General features: G+C 37.4%; 1 protein-coding gene across 2 annotated transcripts in view; it reads right to left on the bottom strand.

Moving 5' to 3' along the window:
- Nucleotides 1-24,119, bottom strand: part of TBC1D5 (TBC1 domain family member 5) — a 446,523-nt gene that overhangs the window by 81,156 nt on the left and 341,248 nt on the right. For both annotated transcript variants that reach the window (XM_080917354.1, XM_080917355.1), the window contains exon 17: nucleotides 8,770-8,855. In XM_080917354.1, the coding sequence (XP_080773480.1) occupies nucleotides 8,770-8,855 (86 nt within the window). The remainder of the gene's footprint in view (nucleotides 1-8,769; nucleotides 8,856-24,119) is intronic.

The raw sequence follows: 24,119 nt of genomic DNA, 5'->3' as shown, positions 1-24,119 counted from the left end.
ACTAGCAGCATTCTTCACACGAACTAATAAATAATCTCACAACAGTACTAGTGGCTGTGGTGTGTGCTATGAAGTCATGGAAATCAATGCAGTTGTCAGATCTGAAGGACAACAGGGACTGGAGACGGAGTGCAGTGTACAGTGTTGAAAGAAACAGCCAGAGGAATCTGGAGTTAACAAGACACTGAATAACCAAATCCTTGTGGCTGAAGTCTCTATGGTCTGCTGTTCACACAGACGGGAAACTGAAGGCAGATGAGAACTTAGATTTCTGGCACTTCCTTGGCCAGCCAGCAGAATTTTCTGAAGAAGCACGAATCTGTCTGAAACACTTGCATCATAAGTCAGTTCTGATTGGGCTGTTTTGGGACTCCTTTGGCTCAGTTTCAGGAACTGCAGAAATGGGTGACTTTGACTGTGTTTCCTAATCCCTGGTTCCCCAATTGCTTTCAAGAGCTCCAGAGTTTTTCACTACCTTATGTGCTTGAGTCATGCCCCATTTCCAGCCACCACCTAAAACCTCTCTGAAGCTTTAAACAAAAACCAAGCCTTCTCCCTAACAAAAATAAACAAACAAAAAACCCCCAAAGACCCCCCCAATAAAAATAAAAGTTTATTTCACTAACTATAATATAATTTTCTTAGATCAGTTTCCACTTATTTTAAAGTATCTCCTGCCCTGTATTCTGATGTAGTTTTCAGGGTATTTCTTTTTACTGTGTACCCTTGACCAAGGCCGGTTGGTTTGTTCATTCAGTTGTTCACTTACGTACTTTTCTTCACTCTCTGCCTTTCCAATGACAAAGGTATATATTTTCATCTGATTATACTTCCACCACTATGTTCTTAATTCTATGGGCACACTGTTATATAGGTACATTTAAATTTTTCAGATGATTATGTTTATTGCTATTTTCTATTAAGTGAAAATAGCAATATCAGAAGAGTGAATTGTAAAAATATTCAAATTGGACAAATAGATTGACTGAGATAACTTTTTTAAAACTAAATACTTGGACATCAATAGAATTTAAATAATAATTCATTAAGACTCACTTTAGGGCTGGAGAGATGGCTCAGTGTTTAAGAGCACTGGCTTCTCTTCCAAGAGGACCTAGGTTCAATTCCCAGCAACCACATGGTGGCTCACAACCATCTATTATTCCAGTTCTAGGAGATATGATGTTCTCTTTTGGCTTTTACAGGAACCAATCACATACATGGTCCAGACAATGGTTGTAAACACATCAAAACCCCAACTTTCAGTCAACAAGTAGGATAAGAAATGAACAGGCAATTCTGAAAAGAAGAAACACAAATGGCCAATATGCATTTTGAAGTGTTCAACATCTCTAGTCATTAAGGAAATGCAAATAAAACTACTGTGGGATACCATCTCATTCCAGTTGGAATGGCTGTCATCCAGATATCTGACAGCTACTGGTGGAAGAGTGCAAATCAGGACATCTATTATGGAAACCAGTGTAGAGGTTTTCTCAAGAAAACCTAACAACAGAGTTATTCTGGACCCAGATACACCACTCCTGGGCATAGAGAGAGGACTCCATCCTGTCCTAGAGACATGCAAACATCTATGTTTGTTGCTGCTCCTTGCATGAGAGCCGGGAAATGGAGCCAGCCCAAATGTCCAGCAACGATGAACAGGTAATGAAGACTCAGTGCATATGCACAATGGAATTTTAGGCAGCTCTAAAGAAACATGAAGCTTTCAGGAAAATAGATAAATTGAGAGGGCAGAATACTAGCAAGGTAACCAAGACTCAGAAAGACAAAAAATTTCATGTACTCTCTTATATGTAGATCCTAGTCTATAATGTGTGTGCAGTTTGGGAAGTTTAAGTATTAAAAACTAGAAATGAGACAAAGAGAGGGTGAAAGTAAGTGGGAAGAACATGGGGTAGGCAAAGCATGAAAGAGGAGAGACTCAGCGAAGGACAGGTTAAGAGGGCGTTAGAAACAGCAAAGGGTTAGGGATACAAGGAGGAAAGAGAATCTATTTCACTCCTGTTCAAAAATACCTTACAGTTACCCAATACCTTGTATATTAATTAAAAATCATATTTAAAAGATTATGTTTAAGTGCAAAAGTACTTAAAAGTGCATATACACATCTTATTTTTGGGATAGAAACAACGTCCCCATTGTATTCCTGTATATTGCTAGTTTGTTATTACTGATTTACTCTGAGTAGATTAAGGCTCATATTTATTTATTTTATGCTTCTCTACAGCAACCTCTATGGAAATTTAAGACAGTTGCCAGAATTGCAAGACAATATCATTTTAGATTATTGTAATGTCTATGTTAACATTCACAACCACTTCCAAAATAATTTTAAGATATAAGCTTAGTGTTTAATACTTTCTTGATAATTTCATACATTCATATACTATGTTTGATCAAGTCTACTCTCCATCCCCTCTCCTGCACTTTCTCCCCTATATATCACACTACAATTGCTTCCCAGCTTCCCGTGTTTGCCTGCTTTCCTTTCTACTCATGCAGTGCACTCAGTATTGCTAGTGTATGTGTGCAAGAGTGAAGCATACCTAGGCATACATACTCATACTGCATACTCATACTTATGCTGGAGCTCCTAAGGTTCCTCATTACATCTCTCTTCCATGTTGGAATTTTGTCTGGTTTGATTTTGGGCAAGTAATCACAGCTATCATGTGAGTTCATGTATGAAAACGTCTTGTTGTATGTAGAAAATACTACTTCACTACAGTTATCTACTAGCTTTTACAACCTTTCTACTCCTCTTTCAGCTGTGAACCCTGAGAGATACAATACTGGTTGGTCTGGCAAGATATGTCAACTGGCCAATAGTGGCATGAGCGTATGTGAGCAACTGAACACTTAAGACCAGTTCCATAGGATGAACTCATGCTTGGCACCCTTAATGGGGCCAAACACCTGCAACTAAGTAGGTCATAGCACCAGGGGAGAAGCAACTACTATTATTTTGCTCAAAGGATATAGTAGTAAAGCAACTCTAACTTATGATCACACACACAGATAAGTACATCTTTCAATCCTCATCAAAGAAGCATATATATATATATATATATATATATATCTGTAGTAGATAGTGAGTAACACATAGACACAAAGACCCACAACTGGTCAGTTTTCAGAGAATAAAAGACTGCATGATGTTTAGCCCAAAACATCTGCATTACAACCTTCCTCTCAAGACTCAGGATATTTAATAATCTTAAAAATTCATTTAAGTTTAAGACTTTCAATCTTATAAAATGAACTATTTTTCTAAATTCTGTTACTTTGGGTATATTATTTACCAGAATGTGAAATCCCCCCTCTCACTTATACATTCTTCCCACCCCATCTCTTAAGTGAGAACATGACCCATATGTGATCTTGACCCTGCAATTCTCCTGCTTCCAGCTTTCTGAGTGCTGAGATTGCAAGTATATGCCATCAGACTTGACTTCTAAAAACATTTACATCTAATTTTAGTTGCCCATCATAATATGAGACTTGTTATCAGGATCATGTAACCCTGATTGTCCTGGAACATGCAAAGCAAAACAGGCAGGCCTCAAACTTAGAGAGATCCATCTGCCTCTGCTTCCTGAGTGCTGGGATCAAGGATGTGAGAAATCACACCTAGCTGAGGTTTCTTATCTTAGAGAAAGAAGTAACTTCCCATATCAAGGAACCCCAGATTTTATAAGATGCTACTAAAAGTACAAGATAAGTTTGGGTTGTAAAGGAAACATTTCATCCTGTTCTAAAGACCACAGATCTAGTTGACTGTGAGGTATAGGCACAGAGTAATATTGAAAGGACAGCCTGTCTCAACACCTGTCTCAACACCTCCTTGAACCCCAGTTACTACAACCCCTGTCTCAACGCCTCCTCATACCCCAGTTAGTAGTACAACCCCTGTCTCAACACCTCCATGGACTCCAATGACTACAATTCCTGTTTCAACACCTCCCCGAACCCCAATGACTACAACCCCTGTCAAAACCCCCCTTAACCCCAATGACTATAACCCCTGTCTCAATACCTCCCCAAACCTCAATGACTACAAACCCTGTCTCAACACCTCCCTGAACCCCAATGATTATAAACCCTGTCTCAATACCTCCCCGAACCCCAATGACTACAACTCTTGTCTCAACACCTCCCTGAACCCCAATGACTACAACCCCTGTCTCAACACCTCTCCGAACCTCAATGACTACAACTTCTGTCTCAACACCTCTCCGAACCCCAATGACTGACTACAATTCTCTTAACACCTGGCAGATAGACTGTTTCCCAATATGGTGCAGAGCAAAAGAAGTAGTAATTATTATGGGTAAAAGTGCTGGCACTGATAAATGGATAGGGATAAGGTACACCCTGGAGCTTACCTAATTGGGTCTGAACAATTTATAACATTGGTTAAACTAACAATAACGAGTAATTAGCAACTATACATTAATCATAGGATATAAAGCCATTAAGTTTCCCAAGATATATCTACAGGAATAAACACTTCTATTTCTTGAGTGGTAGTCTTTAACTAATTTATTTTCTGGTCTTATGATCCAGAGCCATATGAATCACTCCAGAATGTAACCACAGCTTACACTCACTGTCTTAAAAGTCAAGGAGCTCCTCTCTTCTAATAACACACTAAAATGGAAGAGGACTTAATTCTGAATTCTTACTCACTGGGAAGTTTCCTTTTCCTCTTTGCCCCTCTTTCCACAATTTGAGAATCACTGAATACCTTACAAAACATTTAGTCTTAAGGCAGGGCCACTGAAATCGGTATCTTTCAGAACTGACTGCTATAGCCTCAAGGCAGGAGGAGTACTGAATAAATCATACTGAAAATCTGAGTCCATAAAAGACAGCAGTCAAACTTTACAAATGTAGGCACAAATTAGACACAGAAATGGAGTTTGTTTTCTCTTATTTAAAACTATATTAGCTATCCATAATAACTTTCTGAATAGTGAGAAGATGTGAAGGTGTAGCTCAATGAAGATAAGAACTTAAGTTCCTAGATATCAGTCCTTTCAAACTCTGTAAGGTTAATTCTATTCTTGCCAACATCTCTTCAAAATTGTACAAATCTAAGAGCTGATCATAAGTTACCTGAAAATTCAAGACTAAAAAAAAAAAAATAGCCAAAATGAGAAGGAAGAAAAATGGGAAACAGCCTGCTTAAATATTAACCTTTCCTTAAGAATACATAATAAAGTCCAGTGTGTTATAGCAGAAAGGGGGAAGTCCAAAAAGGAACTCAGATACGTGTATCAAACTGATTTTCAACAAAAAATTCAATTTAATTTAACGGGAAGAGGACAGGCTTTTTAAACAACTGGTGCTTGGAAGTTGGCTCATGTCTGTGCAGGTCTGAATGAGTAGCCCCCATATGCTTGCATATTTGGATGCTTGGTCCCTGGCTGGCAAACATGTTGGGAAGGATCAGTAGTGCAGTCTTGTTGGAGGAGGTGTGTCACTAGGGGTAAGCTTTGGGCTTCACAACCTCATACATGTCCCACTGTGGGCATCCTGCCTCTTGCCTGGACCAGGATGTAAGTTCCCAGCTACTACAACAGCAGCATGAATGCCTGGTGCCATGCTTCCCACTAAGATGATCATGGACCCTGAGACATAAGCAAGGCCACACTAAAATTTTTAAAAACCAGCTGCCTTGGATATGATGTCTCTTCATAGCAATAGGACAGTAACTTTTTTACACAGGGTGTAAAAAAGATAAACTTCAACTCTTACATCACTCTATATACAAAAATCAATTTGAGGTGAACTGTAGAATTGTAAAACAAATAACACTTGGAGAAAATCCAGGTAAAATTAACTTCATCAAATAAAAATGTTTTCTGTCTATACTAAAGATATATAACCTGGAGTGACCTAGGCATCAGACACAGTGTGAAAGGCGAGGGAAGAGTGCGAGAGCTAGAGCACTAGAATATATGACACAAGATGGTGCTGTCTTTAAAACGACATGCACACATACATGCATGCATACATGCGTGCATACCAAGGAGGGTAGGAATCGGGGAGAAAATCCTTGAGGAGAGGGTCTTCGTGAACACATTCCATTAGCACTGAGTACTCCACAGTCTCCTAGACTCTGCATATTGCTCTCCTCATCTCTGCTTATAACCGTCCAGTCCAAGAAGGTGGAGAAATATGTCACTAGGAATAAATTTAAATCTATGTCCTTTTAGCAGAACGGTAGTAGCAGGTTTCCCCTTAGGCCCATGGCCTGTCTAGTCCCAGGTTCCTGGTCACTTTAGCAGTGACTTCTGTCTCATAGAGTAGGCCTTCAAGAAAACCAACAAGTGGGATTACTCCCTAATATTTGTGTCACTATTAGACCAGCACATTTTCCAGGCAGGTTTCTGCTGTAGATCACAAGCTGGATGACACTGATGATTATCATTTTTTTCTTTGGTATCATGAAGAGGACCTTGTTGTTGTTAAAATGCAATATATCCTGTTACAAACCAGGGCATGATTCCACCAAAATTTCACCCTGGAAATCAGTGAGTTTATTGGGCTTGCTACAGAACAGGGGTTATTCAGAGGTTGCTGAGGCCAAGAAGTGCTTGCTGACAGGAGCCTCATATGGATGTCTCCTGAGAGGCTCTTTCAGAGCCTTACTGATACAGACTAAGATGCTTGTAACTAACCATCAGACTGAGCATGGGGCCCCCAATAGAGGAGTTAGAGAAAGGACTGAAGGAGCTGAAAGAGTTTGCAGCCTCATAGGAAGAACAACAATAGCAACCAACAGACTCCCCAGAGCTCCCAGGAACTAAACCACCAACCAAAGAGCACACATGGCTCCAGCCTCATATGTAGCAACGAATGGCCTTGTCTGACATTAATAGGAGGAGAAAAAGCCCTTGGTTCTGTGAAGGCTCACTTCCCCAGTGTAGGGGAATGCCAGGGTGGTGAGGTGGGAATGGGAACATCCCCACAGAAGCAGTGTGGCTGTGGTGTGGGAGTGGAGAGAGGGGAAGTAAACAGATGGTGGCACAAATACCCAGAAGAATGGAAGATTGATAGAAGGAGGGAAATGCTGGAAGTGGGTGAGAGAAGGAACTGCTGTAAACTGAGCTCCTGCCTGTTTCATGAAAGCAGTCTGTTAGGGTGTGCAGATAGAAAGACCTTACATACCAAGTGAACCTAATATTCCCTTTGCTTTTAAACATACAGAACTAAATATTTAAACATACAAAAACATAAAGAGGAGGAAATACAAATGAAGGATTGGCAGGATTCCTGAGGGTGAGGATTTGGGTGTGATTGTCATATGGGTACCTCTGGTGCCTGGAATAATAAAAATTCAACAGTCAATAAAATTTGAATTAAATGAACTAGTTACTAGTTGTGCAATAAGACTCAGATGAAATGAACAAATGGAACGGAGTTCCAGGTAAGTCCCGGGCCATGGAGCTGGTCTCATAATCACATTAAAGTAAGGGACAACACTTCCATTGAGGCAGGGCACTGTTGTAGTAAGGCTGCCCTGTTAGTACCACGGTAACGAAAGGTTCAGTTTGAAGTTTAAATGTCTTCCACAGCCCTGATCCACTAGCTCCTAAGCAGCAGTCATTTCGATGCAGAGCACATTGCATGTCTGCACTCCAGAAATGTATATTTAGGCTGCTGGAATTTGCAAGAAAAGCTAACACACAGGAAAATGTTTAAGGAAAAAAATTTGGACAACTTGGCAGCATTTATCTATCATAGCTAACATTGTTTTCTAGAGTAAACTTTGAAATTGCATTCTAATTTGAAATGGTTTTGGTCTGACAAGTTAACTCTTGAGACATCTAAGTACAGTATTATGAAAGAACAGAACTGTTCATCAACCCTTTATGCCAATGTTAATTTCTTTTAAAAGCGCGATTTTAATGTTTTTTTATTCCTACAGTGACCCTTAAGATTTCTATGTATGCAATCACTGATGCACACACAAGATGCATTTATAAGCTTATTTTGTAGTTTCAAAGCCAACTGGGAAATGCAATTTTAATTTTGTTACTGAAATAATTTAAAAATATATCATAGAAATGCCTCTTTTCATTCAACAGTAAGATCCAAAAAGAGATTATACCAAGTAGAAACTATTCAGGTTTATTAGTGTTAGAAATATGAAGCTGGTAACTTCGGAATGTATTCTTTTGATATATTTAAAAATGTCATAGTATGTATTCATTGTACACAGTAATGTGTTATAAAAGCATGTTTTCATGCAAGTATATGTTACATGTTGAGCACGCACACCCTGCCAACACTGCCTTCTTTTGTCCTTTCCCAGCCTTTGGTGGCTAAAAGCTCTTCCAGTGTGTATATGCTCCGTTTTCATCCACTGCTATGCCATCGACAGTGAGGTTAGTTCCAACACTTCTACAAATAGTTAGAGAGCAAATGCTAATAGGCAAGTAACTTTGTGACATTTTGGAGCCCTGGAGGTAAGTGCTCAGGAGTGGTACAGCTGTGTCGTGAGGCTGATCTAGTCTTAGTGCTCAGGATACTACAAACAGATTGTGGACCACTATATTGCTTTATTAATTCATATTACCACAGTCTTAAAAATATTGTTTTATGATATCTTAAAGAACATTAAACAAAGACTCATTACATATATTATCCTGGACACGCTAAGGTCTAGAAAAGAGTCCTTAGGAAAGATGTAAAGATTCCCCATGACTTCCTGAATGTCGATGGACAGTGACTTACCGGCTTTTGTTCATAAGGTCGGCTCCCCGTGCTTTATAGTAGTCTAGATTTGGGTGGAACTGGTATGTCACTGGCCTTGGATTTCTCTAAAGAAAAAAAAAAATACAATGAAATGACTAAATGACCATGTATAAGACATTTAATAATTATCATGCCTGAATCTTAGTTCCAATGGTTCTTTCTCAGCTGATCAAAACTGAGAAAAATCAAACATATTTCATTGCAACCTATGCTATTGTTCAAATACATTAGTGTCATTATATTGGGTTTTTGATGCTTTCAGTTACTTTCAAATATTATATAAAATTATAGCAAAATTGAATAATTACTTGATTTATAATACAAGCATGAATAATCAAAAGAAGCCAAGGGACAATAGGTGGGGAAAAGGTAAAAACCATCCTAAATATTTGATGACCAGAAATCTAAATATGTCCACTAGATGGCACACTGAGTCCTTTTCCAAAAATGATTTGTATTGAAGATAACAATTTCTATGTCACTGAATCTTATTCACGAGTTTAATAAGTACCCAAAATGTGTCAGCCAATGAAAATGTTAGAAGGATGACCATCAGACTGGCCAATGAAGAAGGACCAGTGTACATCTCTATAAAAGTGGCAGCTCTGCTCTGTCTGTCATTTAATATTCTTTATGGAATGGAGAACTGTCCTCAATCCATTAGACTGGGTGTGTCCATTTAAGTGTGCAGCTACTGTTTAAATTGAACTAATTATGTAATGTGCTAATCTCCTCACAGACTAATAAAAATTAAATAAACTTATACTTTATAAAATCATAGCATTTACACCATAATTTAATTGTATATTATAATCTCTAGCACATTAAATTACATACATTCCCACCAAAATGTTTTATAAACCTCTGAATATTTACTAATGTCCACCAAGGCATTTAATTTAGGTAACAACTAGGTCTTTAGACCGAAGCATACACTGTTCTCTGAAAGATCTAGTTAGAAACAGAATGGCTGAATTTTATCTTAATGGAAAAACACGGATATACTTAGATACCAACCCTTGCAGATAGCATCTCAAGACACTGATATGCCTGCATGCTGCTGTGGAGTATAGAGGAAATATAACTAAGGTTCAATAGTTTGAAGTTTATCAAGCTAATAAGCTGCGTCTTAATGGCTATGAAAGCCCTTTTCTCTTTTCGCTCAAAGGGGAGTATTTACACAGCACAGCCTGTTCATATCTCTTCCAAGCCATCCTAATCATGTGACAGAAATGACAATCCCCTGATTTAACTATTGGTTGGTATCCACCAATCTGTGATAATCAAGTCTGAATTGCTGTGACCAAGATAACGGATGCACCCATAACTGCCATACCATTAAGTCTAACTGCAACTCTTCTCTCCAGGAATTATACAGGTTACTCATGGTAGCTGATGACTACCAAGATCCAAGGAACGGAAAAATACATAGAGGTTAGAGACACTGACAGCACACATTCCAGCTCACGGTCTGCTCATCATCCGTTTTCCAAAGTAACTCCTACAAAACTACAACTCAGGACTGATTCTGCTCTTTAGTCTCTGACCTGGAAAAGCGTTTTGTTTTTGCGAATATAAAAGGGGTTTCTTTGCTGACTTTCAACAAACTAATAAACGATTGTGCTACTTTTTGTTAGAAAATAATAAAAGAGCAATCCCACGGAATGATCCCTGAAACATCTTTATAAAGAAATGACAAGCAATTCAAGACTTGAAGTGCTCTTCTATCTAAGCACTTAAAGCCATTATTAGGAACAATGATCTGACTTGAGCACATGAATGGGCCCAATACTGCCTTCACTGAGACCTATTTAAATTCCTAGGAGACTTGTTAGAATCAAAGGGAGACAGTTTAAAGTATTGCAGTACTGGAAACAACACAAAAAGTAAGGAAAAATACCCAAAAAGCCAAAAAGAATTTGATATTGAATAACTAGTTATGAAAAAGTAAGAATGAAAAGGAAATTATTGTTTGAAAATTTTCAAAAGGTCTCCTGTTAAGATGGTGTATCTTTAAAACATAAAGACACACATATAAACTGTGAAAAGTATAATGTGGGCCACAAAAGCAAAACTCCATTGATAATTAAAAAATATCTAACAGACACATTTATGTACACACACACCAATTAAGGCAATGGTCCACAACATTTGTATTATTTCAACACGTTATTACAGTTCTTCATGTTGTAGTGACCACCAACCAAAAGATTATTTTGTTGATACTTCATAATAGTAATTTTACTGTTATGAATCATAATGTGAATATCTGAGATGTGACTCCAAAGGATCTCACCCCGTAGGCCAAGAACCACTGAGTTAAAGAAGTGAGGCCATGAATTTGAAGGTGCGTAAGGAGGGAACATAGGAGGAGACTGAAGTGGGAAAAGGAAGGAGGAAATGCTGTGATGTAAAAAAGGCTATCACAACAATAAATATTTTCATTACCCACCAAAATATACCAAAACCCAAATTAAAACTAAGTAATTGATCCCAATCATTATTAAGCATAAATAAATACATACATATATTTAAGACCATATTCTAACATAAAAACCCAACTCTTTTCCTCAGCAGGATAAGTTAGAAATGAGCAGAGTTCTAACTTACAATAAAGAGATACTTTCTTATTTTGGAGAATTCCTTCCAAATATAATGTATAAAAACATAATAGTTCTTCTTTATAATCTTAAGTGTGTAACTTTTCCCTACAATATGAGGCACTGGACTTTCACTTACATACAATCCTATATGAGGAAGACCAGACCCCATGAAAGCTACAATTTCTCACAGTGCACCTTTAATACTATGCCATTTGAAAGCCATTTTCACAGTCCAGAGTTCAGACTACAGAATTATCTTCAAACCAAAGTATATTAAAGTCAAGCTAAACTATGCAATGGCTGCTGACTTTATAACATGCTTTTGGTATTTGGAAGTTCCCAAAACAACTTCCACAATGGCTTAGTTATAAAATCAATTTAAAAGATAAAAATCATCTATCAGTTGCAGTTAGCTTTCTTTACTTTTCAGGTCTCCACTATGAGAGTTAGTTACCTGTTCTGTAACAAAAATCCAGCCAAGGGAATTGTCTCAGAAAACAGGACTTTGCATGCAGAGCAGCCACCTTGTGGTGACTTGAGTAGGCCAGATCTGTTTGTGGTATGTACCGCTCCTTCCCTCTTGCCTATTCTACCCACAACAGCAACATTTCAATACTTGTAGCTCAGATTTAACTTTTTATGGCAGTATAGAAATACCTGAATACTAATCCATATAAAGAGTAACTAAGGGCAAGATACTGCAAGCACACACAATTACCACAACTTGATAAATAGCAAATTCATGCCAGAAAAGGTCACAGCAGATAGTACTGTCTGCTCTGACGTCATCTAACTCTTCAACTGAAGATGACTATCTCTTTCTAAGTCATTTTTGAAACTCCAGAAGAAAGGCTGGAAATGCCCATTGACTTTTGAATAGCAGAGAATCTTTCAGAGGACCTTTACATGAGACACACGAGAGGAACAAAGGGACCAATTTCAGGGACACTTGTCTTAATTGTGCCAGAAGCTTTCAGGTCCGTATTGAGGACAGAAACACTAGAAGCATGCAACAGTGAGGCACGGACTCGGACCTCGGCCTCCTCCTCAGCCACACTCCTGCTCTGTCTCCGCCACCTGAGCAGCTACAGCAGGCACTCAACACCAGAATGAAAATGAGGTCAGTGAGAGGAGGGCTATGAGGACCTGTGACACCACTGGGCACGCCTAACAGACTTCGACCTAAGGAGCAGATATGGAAGCATGACAACCTAAAATCTGTGACATATAGTAGGTAAAAAAGTGGTGTCTTATGCATCTAATAATCACATAAGCTTACAGGAGGTTCTGTGGAACACTTTACACACACACACACACACACACACACACACACACAGCATTTATACACACATGCTAAGACGATGTAGCAAGCATAATAGATTTTGTTTGAAGAGGAGAAAAGGCTGTCTTATTATTGGATAGGAGAACATATATTTTTAAAAATGATGTAAAATCATACTATTCAGTATTTGTTAACTTACGAGATTTTGATAACCATAGTGGTTACCTACCATATGTCCAAAGTACTGCCATTTTATAATTTATTGGCTATGACTTTAATAAAAATCCAAACTGAAATAGTTCCTGTAATAATCAACAAATAAAGAATTTTATGTTTGTAACATAATTTGTATCTGGCATGAAGGAAATACTTGAAAAATGAATTACTCATTTTCTTTCTCCTAATATCTTGCTACCAATCCTTAATTTTTATAGCATGCCAGGTTAGTGAAGGGGGAAAATGAGCTCGGAATGAGAATCAGCACTGTAAAAAATATATGCAATATTTTTCTTTGATGAACAATACCTTAATTTTAGTGAACACATTATTGCTTCATGTTAGGGAAAAGGCAATCGTCATTAAAAAAACCGAATTGCTCAGCTGTTTATAAGCAAGAAGCTCTAGGGGAATTTCTCAGGACCCCAAAGGCAAAGCATTCCAGGGTTGGGCAAACATATGTTGCAGGTGTTTAGGAGAGCAGGTGGGAGAGCCTCAGCCACGGCAGAGGGCTTAGTTTACTATGCTGTGACTGACATAACCTTACTACATCCAAGTCGGAGATGCACAGCAAGAGCAAGTGGAAGCTGCAAAGCAGAAACTCTCTCAAAACAATTATTCTGGTAGAGCCAAGCAAACAGTTTTTCTCTTGTAGTTTCATAGAAAACAAACACTACCAATTATAAAAAAAAAAAAAAAAAAAAAAAGAAAAAAGAAAAAAAACCCAACTCCAAAACAAAACAATGAAAGAAAACAAACCTGAAGGTATTTTAAAGCTGGAACTAAGAACAGCCTGAAATGGTGATCATTATCCAAAAGAGATAAGGATGAAGTATTGTTGCTTTTATTTAAACAAATATTCCTAAGGAGACAGTTTGTTGTAATATCCCCTCTTTGGTTCACTAGGCAACATTAGATTTATCATAATTCTCCTAAAGCCTAAGATATTTCTATATTAAAATGCTAATTGTGCCTTTTCTTTTGCCTGTAATTAAAGCTGGAGAATTCTTTGGTCTGATATTCACTGATTGCTAGAGGGTTCACAGAAGGTCTAACCATTCTGTCTCTTTTTAGCACACACTGCCCCATCATTAAATACAGATACAGGTATCAAAAAGGCAGACATAGAACACTACATACTCATACATCTCTGTTTTTTTACACACACACACACACACACACACACACACACACACACAAACATCCTCAGATACTTCTGTCTGGACATTACTGTAAACTCATCGACTTTGTACCTTATTTTCCTCCTTGCCATTTTCTCAGGAGTTGAATCTCATACATGTGATTGAGCACAACAGTCATTTTGCTATCATAGTAACATATATGCTGGCTAATACATCAAGCCATACCTTTTCCATATTACGTATTGTTTTTGTAAAGCTACCAACAAGCAAACAAAAACAGCTCATACTGTGAGCTGATTTCAAATGGCTACTAGAAAATAAATTTATAAGACATCAGTTTTTGAAAAACAAAATCTAGGTTTTTAAAACAATACTTAAAAATCTAAAAGTTATGAATATAATACATCTCTCAATTTAATAGATTTTCATCTAAGAAAATAAGAAGCATAAAATTTCCTACTTTGGTATGTTAGGCAATTAACTCAGCACCAAGATTACAATGATCTCTTGCCTATACCAGCATTACTTACATATTTTGATAAAAATATATTAGAAATAGAATATGGACATATTACGAATAGTTAGTGTTAAAAATCTCAGAGCAATTTTTATACATGTTTGGGTTAAAAAAAAGTAAAAACAAGAAAGCAAAAACAACATTAATTGGGCAACTATAAAGATAAAAACTCTGAGCCCATGCCAGCCCTATTTTACATACGGAATAAACCCACTTCCCTGCAGTGACATCTGCATCTTTGCCCTGGCACACGGAGGTCTCACATGGCAGAGAGAAGCATTTTTAAACCACCTGTGCATTATGCACAGTTTTAACTTTATATAATAAATAGATACCAGAAGAGAAATAATTTTCTTTTTTTCTAATGTTGTTTACATTTTGAACTTAGCATTCAGGCACATGCCAGAGTAACACACTCACCTGACCCACCCCATATTTGATACTTCTATATATGGAAAGTAGGAGCTTAGCCTTTCAACTTTTCTTTGTCACTAATACTGGGTCTCAGAACATTCCTTAGGTAAGGGTGGTCTTTTTCATGCATTCAACTCTTCCTCCTTTCTTTGCTTTTGTGTCTACTGAGCAGAGGGCAGGGAATTACTTCTGTGGTTTAAAGAATTTGTGTGTTCCTCAGAATGATTCTCACCTTTAAATAATTATTGATTTCAAATGACAATAAAAAGGAACAATTTTAAGGTAATTTTAGGGTTTCTAGAACGTCATGAGTAGATCTGGGATCTTAGGAGACTTGAGAACCCTGGTTTTAGAGACTAGGGACCAATTTCTTCCCTTTCGATTGTCAAGATAAAAACCTGAGAACTGGAAAAGGAACAGAGCACAGCTATGCTTTTGATGCAATTTTGGACATAATTTTAAACACAGAACACCTTGGATTTTAAAGATGATTTTCAAGAAAAATCCATACATGTAGGCATATTTTTATAAGATGCTTTTTAGTTTATCAAAGAACTATCACAATTTCTAAGATAATGCAATGTTTCTAAGTAAAAGAAACCCATAGGATGCCAGTGCAGATTAACATACAAATGCAAGCAGCAGTTTCAGTGGCTGTGCCTAATCGTCACACAATAAAGTATGTTAAGTAAGAAGAGAAGATTACAGTCCAGTAGTTAGAATTTTAGACTATTTACTCTCAATTTATAGTTTACTAAAAAAAAAAAAAAGATTAAAAAAATCTGGTACAAATTTCTCTAGAGAGCATATAAAATTGGGAAATATTCCCTTTTAATAAATAGCCTCTGACACAACTCAGCTCAAAAATTAAAGCCCCTCAAATGTCTAACGATGATGAGGAACACAGCATTGTTGCCAATGATAATGTCTAGGCTATTAAGCTTACTTTAGTTCAAAGTTACTTGATTAAATTTATTTTGTTTTTGAGATTATAATATAATTACATATATATAATTACACATATTATATAAATATATATATTCAATTTATATAAGCACATATAATTTATACAATATATACACATATGTATGTAAATTTATGCATATTTATAATCACATATATGTAATTATATAACTATATAAGTAGATAATTCTGTTCCTTGCCTCTCCCACTCTGCCATATACCCTTGCTTGTACTTTTCAAATTTATTGCCTCTTCTCATTGTTATTTTACATATTTACATAACTTGCTCAGTCTATATCCCCACTTGGATGCATGTCTTCAGGAATAACTGATTGGCCTTGGATAACCACCTGCCGTGCTCTTTCCTGGGGAAGACTATTTCTTCACTCTGAGCATTTCTTAGTAGCCTGTAGTCTTGCCTTTGGGCTTTCCCTCGTCTACTCTGGCATGTCTACTGGTACCATCCTTGTTCAGTTCATGTTTTTGCAGTCATGTTGATGAGACTTTATGGGTGTAGCTTTTGACATTCATTGTAGACTATCTCACAAAAAAAATCCCTGATCCTCTGGCCTTTAACAATCTTTAATGTTCTCTAAAACTTTGTTGACAAATTTTTCAACTTTATTTTCCATAGTGTTACTGGAGAATGTATTTAAAAGGCATGGACTGATGACATTTAAGGCTATACTTGACAGAACTGTCAGTGGTGGGTCTGTCCATCACCATGTTAGGTGTGAGACCTGTTTGTGACCTGGCTTTCTGGCCTTTTATTTTGGTGCACATTGCTGAGTATGTGTCCCATTCATCAATTCTCTGTTTTTTATCTATATCAATACTAAAATTAAAAAATTCAAACATGCTATTTATTTTTTTTTAATTTTTCAACTTTTTTATTGAATATTCTCTGCATTTACATTTCAGATGTTATTCCTTTCCCACAATCCCATTCTCCCCCCCCCCCATTGCCTCCATGAAGGTGCTCCTTGTTCCGACCTCCCTCTCCCACCTCAGTACCTTGGCATTCCCCTACACTGAAAACAAGCCTTCACTAGACCAAAGGCCTCTCCTCTCACTGATGTCAGAAAATGCTGTCCTCTGCTGCATATTCACCTGGGGCCTTGGGTCTCTCCATGAGAACTCATTGGGCGGTGTTTTAGTCCGTGAGAGCTGTGGTGGGTTTGTTAGTGATCATTTTCTTATTCCCATGAGGTTGCAGACCCTTTCAGCTCCTTCAGTCCTTTCTCTAACTCCTCCATTGGGGTTCCTGTGTTCAGTATGATGGTTAGCTGCAAGCATCCTCCTCTGTATTAGTATGGCTCTGGCAGAGCCTCTGAGGAGGCATCCATATCAGGTTCTTGTCAATAAGCACTACTTAGCATCAGCAATAGTGCTTGGGTTAATTGGGTGCCTATGGGGTGCATCACCAGGTGAGGCAGTCTCTGGATGATCTTTTCTGCAATTCCTGCTCCTCAATTTGTCCCTTTATTTTCTCCCATGAACATTTTGCTCTTCCTTCTAAGAAGGACTGAGGCATACACATTTTGGCCTTCCTTCTCTTTGAGCTTCATAAGTTCTGTGGATGGCTTCTTGGGTATTCTGAGCTTTTTGGGCTAGTATCTGCTTATAAGGAAGTACATACCATGAGTGGTTTTTTTTTTTTTTTTCTTTTTGTGACTGGGTTACCTTACTCAGAATGATAGTTTCAAGTTCCATCTATTTGCCTAGGAATTTCATGAACTCATTGTTTTTAATAGCTGAGTAGTACTCCATTGTATATATGTACCACAGATTCAGTATCTTCTACTGAAGGACATCTGGGTTCTTTCCAGCTTCTGGATATTATAAATAAGGCTGCTATGAACATGGTTGAACATGTGTCCTTGTTAGATATTGGAGAGTCTTTTGGGTCTATGCCAAGGAGTGGAATAGCTGGTTCCTCAGGTAGCACTATGTCCAATTTTCTAAAGAACCTCCAGACTGATTTCCAGAGTGGTTGTACCAGTTTACAATCCCACCAACAGTGGAGGAGTGTTCCTCTTTCTCCACAACCTCGCCAGCAGGATCAAACACACAGATCAAACCACACAGAGCATTATATTGTGTCCACTTTAAACAGCATGCACTTCAAATTAAAACAACCCCGATTCCACCTCACATTAGCCAGAATGGCTAAGATCAATAACTCCTGTGACCGCATGTTTCTCTTAATAAGGGGACCTATTGACAAGAAAGTCAGCTTTTAGTGTGAAATCAACCAGTTACTTAAAGGGTACATCTTCCTGGGCTCATATGGTCAGCTAAATAGAGAGCAATATCCACCATCCATAAACACTAAAATTCCACAATGCATTTGAGATGTTCAACTCAAAAGGACTGGACTCTGACTGAACCAGAGACTTTTTTTTAATTGACAAGATAACATTTTGATGCCTGAAAGTATTTCATTAAAGACCTAATATGTGTTTGTGTGTATGCATATGGTTCAGCAAAATTAACATAATTTACTATCACCTTTCCATTAACATGAGAAAAGAAACACTGGAACATTAACAGTCTGAGTATTTTGTTAACTTCTTTGTTCCTTTCTCGTTTCCTTCTTTCTTCCTTTCTTTAAAAAGATACAGTTTAACCATGAGTTTGGTGAAAGTGGGGGGATACAGACTATAATTTTAAGGAATAATTAAGAAAGATCATCTTCAAGACTTGGTGGGTACTGTACAATGAACAATTAATTGCAATTCCCAAGTATACAGCTATACATTGAGTTGGTGGGAAATGCTCAGGTGACTGTGTTTGCAGAAGGTGGCTAAGGTTTAAAAGAGGGTTGGATAATGGGGTGATCTGAGAGTGGGAAGGATATCTAGGTGGATATGTGTCAGGGGTTCCAAGGAGAGATGTGGACCAGATACAGACTTAGCAGTCTTAAAAGAATGTTAACCATATTTGAGGAAATAAAAACTCTTCTAGAAATTATCTGTTAAGGAAATGAGGAGAGTTCAAGAAGTAGAACAGCAGAAAAACAAACACATGAACTCAGCAGCAGAGAGGAGTGGTTAAGATCCAGGAGTACACTGAGTAACTCAGACTTTGGGGAAATGAATCTAATTATAGTTCCTGCTGGTACTTTGATCATAAAAATTATTACTGACAAATAATAAATAACTCTTTTGAAAGTGTTGACTTATAATGGTTCATATTGTAGGGAAAGGAAAAGTGTTCTTTCAGACTGAAACAGTGCCAGGTGAAAGTTGACAGCAAACACAGAAGGTGGAGACAGTTTGGAGTCTCAGGTTGAAGATGCATGATCAGCATGGTGTTATTTTAAAACACTCAGGTAAGCTGGGCCTGTGGCCTGTAACTGCAGTGCTGGAGAGGGTGAGGTGAGAACTGCTGGGATTGTGAGCTCAGCCTGGGCTACTGTCATAGCAGAGACTACAGACTGAGACCTGTTTCAGAAGAAAATAGCACGGATAATGTAGCATTGTCCTAATAGATCTTGATTAAAGTGATATGTTATTTTTTATTATAAGTTCTGAGAAATGTAGAAAATTGTGAACAGATATTGAAAGCATAAACTGATTATTGGAACATAAGACTGGAGGAAAAACATTCAAGCTGTAGACTTGGAACTGAGATTCTTTACTCCAGAAATAAATCTAAGCTAATAACTACCACCGGAACAGCCACTAGTGTGTTAATGAAGAGATAGATTTGGTTCATAGAATCGATCTGGTTCTTGGATCTTTCCTTAGTATCTTCCACAACTTTGTCCAGACTACTAATGATGCCTCTAGACCTGTTCTCTTAGCTATTAAATGCACTAAATTTGTCACGAAAATCCTGTATCTATGAAGTACATTATAAAGTGACTTAAATGATATGACCATAATTAGCTTAAGGCTTCTTTGTGGCAAAATTATGCTATTTATTTCTTTTAATTTAGCGGATAATAGATGCTTCACAAATGAGCAGGTTTGTTTATTTTTTTTTTTGTTTTTTTGAAACTAGTCTTACTGTATCTTCTTGGATAGCCTAGAACTCCCTATGTAGATCAGTGTAACCTTAAACTCATAGCAGCCTTATTTATAGTAGCCAGAAGCTGGAAAGAACCCAGAAGTCCCTCAACAGAGGAATGGATTCAGAAATTGTGGTGCATACACACAATGGAGTACTACTCAGCTATTAAAAACAAGTTCATGAAATCCCTAGACAAATAGATGGAACTTGAAGCTATCATTCTAAGCAAGGTAATCCAGTCACAAAAGAAAACTCATGGTATGTACTCACTTATAAGCAGATACTAACCCCCCTCCCAAAAAAAGAGCCCAGAATATCCAAGAAGCCATCCACAGAACTTATGAAGCTCAGAAAGAAGAAAGACCAGAATGTGGATGCCTCAGTTCTTTTTAGAAGGGAGAACAAAATAGGGGAGGAAACACAAGGTCAAATTGAAGAGGAGCATGGATTGAAGAAAAGATCTACAGAAACTGCCTCACCTGGAGAACCATCCCAAACCCAAGAATATTGCTGATGCCAAGAAGTGTTTACTGGCAGGAGCCAGACATGGATGTCTCCTCAGAGGCTCCCCCAGAGTCATACAGATACAGATGAGGATGCTTGCAGCTAAATATCAGACTGAACAGGGGACCCCAATAAAAGAGCTAGAGAAAGGACTGAAATAGCTGAAAGATTTGCACCCTCATGGGAAGAACAATACCATCATCAGCCAAGGCACAGAGGTGGAGACAGTGATTGGGAGAGGGAGCACCTTCATGCAATCAAGTGGATGGGGGAGAGAAAAGGGAGTGGGGGGGGAAGGGCATAACATTTGAAATATAAATACAGAGAATATCCAATTAAAAAAAAAAAAGAGATCTGCCCGACTCCAACACTGCAATGCTGGGATTAAAGGTACTTACTACCACATCAAGCAGATTTTAAACATCTGAATTTTCAAAGTCCCCTTTTCATAATTAAGTAATAAAATGGTGTAACATGTTACTCTGCTATTTTTTATGTAGTTGTCTGTACAAACAGTTTAAAGTTACAGTATTATTTATCATTAAATAGGCTAGTCTAGCAAAAGAAAATAAAGTGTGATTGCTGGCAGAGTTCTCAAAGAGTGTCCACAGCAGTAAGTGCACCCTTCCCCAGGTACTGCCCCTGATGCCCATTCCTTCAAGCTGTCATTCATTAGAGAAGTCTTCCCTAAGGTCCTTTAGCCAACAAGACCCTTACATTGTTCCAAAATATCATATGCCACAATTCTTAAGCACTCTCCAAAGACACAGCATTGTTGCATATAGTTATCTGATTCTACCATCCTTAGGATGAGATACTTAGGGGTGCATCATGGCTATTTTAGCAGCACCAAACCCTAGCACAGTGCCAACACAGAGTATTTAGAGGCAGGCCCATGGATGATTGGTGAAAATGGGATGTTTCTTGCCATGTCGTTCTCACCATAACTGTGCTCCATCTTCTTTATTCTTGGCTTTGCTCTTCCTGTTCTTTTAGAAATTAAAAAGCACTATCCTCCACCCCGAAATCTTAATGATACTTTTTACTTGAAAATTATATCTGTCTTCTCATAGTTTCCTGGTAATACTCCTATTGAAGACGCAAGCAAAACCTCATACTACGTTGCGATGGCTAGTCTGGGTTGTCAGCTTGACTACATCTAGAATTAATTACAACCAAAAAAATAAATAAAAAATAAAACAACAACAACAACAACAACAACAACAAGCCATTCGGAGGCAAACCTATGAGAGATTTTTGCTTAATTTGAAGTGGAAAGATCTACTTCTAATCCAGATCTTTGAGGTAGGAAGACACACCTTTAATCCAGAAAACCTACCTGTAATTTGGCCCACAGCCTCTGCTGGAAGCCTATATAACAAATATGGGAGAAGAAAGCTTTTGCCCTTTGCCTGATTGCTCTCATTTTGTTACCAAGTCCATTCCTAACATTAGAATGCATACTTTATTTTGGGATACTGGCATATACTGAAGACCAGCTGAGACATCCTTTCTTGTGTTCTGAGAAACTACTGGATTCTTGGATCTTGTGTTTATAGGCAGTCATTGTTGGATCAGATGGACTACAGCCTTTAAGTAACTGTAATAAATTCTGCCCTCCTTTATACACACACACACACACACACACACACACACACACACACACACACACACACACACAGAGAGAGAGAGAGAGAGAGAGAGAGAGAGAGAGAGAGAGAGAGAGAGACATGTGTATATATGGGTTTACATAAAATAAGTTCTACTTGGCATCAGCAATAGTGCCTGGGTTTAGTGGCTGCATATGGGGAGGATTCCCCAGGTGAGGCAGTTTCTAGATGATCTTTTCTCTAATCCAGCAGGCACCATTCTTAATTCTCTTTCAATGCCAAATAATAGCTTCTTATCAATATAAACATATTATGCTTATAGACATTTATGTTGCTTCAAATTTTTGCCAATTATAATTATTTATGTTTAGTGTTTATAAAATGGCTGTGATTTTATTCTCTCGTGGCCAGTAATGTTTAACACTTTTGACAAGTGTATTTAGGTCATTTACTGATCTTTGGAGTAATATTTCTTTCTTTTTTTAAATTTTTTTACAACTTTATTTTTTTAAAAAAAGCAGAGATACATATACATATTATTAAAATCATTTTAGTGTAAATGTATATGAATATATTTTTTACAGTACTCGATCTTTTTAATGGTTTGATAATATGCATTGACATCTTACTATTTACAAAAATCATAAAGTATATGTAAAACAAAACTTGACATGGAAATAGTCAAAGTTTTTGGTATGTAAAGATTAAACATAATGATATTTAACTACCAAAAAATTACCACAAGGCTAATCTTGTTAGCTCTAGGGTTATTAGTGGTGTAAGGTCTAGGTGTACCCCACTCTGAGAGCATGCTATACACTTACATTTTGATTTGGTTGTCCCTTTATTTTTGAATTGTAAGTTCTTTCTATATCCTGAACATAAGACTTTTACTAGATAAATAATTTGCCAATAAGTTGTTGTCATCTATGAGTTACATTTTCATGTTCTTAAAGATGACTTGTTATGTATGTTTTAATTTTGACCAGGCTTATCCGGTCAAACCAAAATATCCCAGGACAAAAGCAAATTTACACAATATCTGTCCATAAATTCAGCCCTACATTGAATACTAGATGGAAAACCCAACACAGGAGGGAAACTACAGCCTAGGAAAAGCAAGAAAATAACCATGCAAGAAAACAAAAAGAAGTAAGACACACAAACATAATTCTACTTCTAACAAGAAAAATAACAGGAAACAACAATCACTATTCCTTAATATCTGTTAACATAAATGGACTCAATTCCCCAATAAAGAGACATAGACTATCAGACTGGATAAATAAACAGAATCCAGCATTTTGCTGCATACAGGAAACTCATCTCAGAGACAAAGACAGACACTAAAAAGGCTGGGAAAAAACCTTCCAAGCAAACGGCCCCAAGAAACAAGCTGGAGTAGACATTCTAATATAGAATAAAGTAGATTTTCAACCAAAAATTATCAAAAAAGATAAGGAAGGACACTTTTTACTCATTACAGGGAATATTTATCAGGATGAATTCTTAATCCTTAACATATATGCTCCAAATACAAGAGCACCCATATTCATAAAAGAAACCCCACTAAAGCTCAAAACGTACACTGTACCACACACAATAATGGTGGGAGACATCAACATTCCACTCTCATTAATGGACAAATCATGGAAGCAGAAGCTGAACAAGGACACAGTCAAACTGGCAGAGGTTATGAACCAACTGGAACTAATAGACATCTACAGAACATTTCACCCTAAAACAAAAGAATACACCTTCTTTTTAGCATCTCACGGCACTTTCTCCAAAACTGACCATATAGTCGGTCATAAAACAAGCCTCAATAAATATGATTGAAATACTCCTATGTATCCTATCAGATCATCATGGACTAAGGCTGGTCTTTAATAACAACAAAAACAACAAAAAGCCCATACACACATGGAAACTAAACAATGCTCTAGTCAACAATAACATGGTCAAAGAAAAAATAAAGAAATTAAGGATTTTCTAGAATTTAATAAAAATGATTTTTTTGAATTTTCTCAATTTCTGTTGTTACATCTCCCCATTCATTTC

Source organism: Micromys minutus, assembly GCF_963924665.1.
Source record: "Micromys minutus genome assembly, chromosome: 5".
Classification (NCBI taxonomy): domain Eukaryota; kingdom Metazoa; phylum Chordata; class Mammalia; order Rodentia; family Muridae; genus Micromys; species Micromys minutus.
Note: the sequence above shows the minus strand (reverse complement) of the source record. Positions and strands in the feature narration are given on the sequence as shown.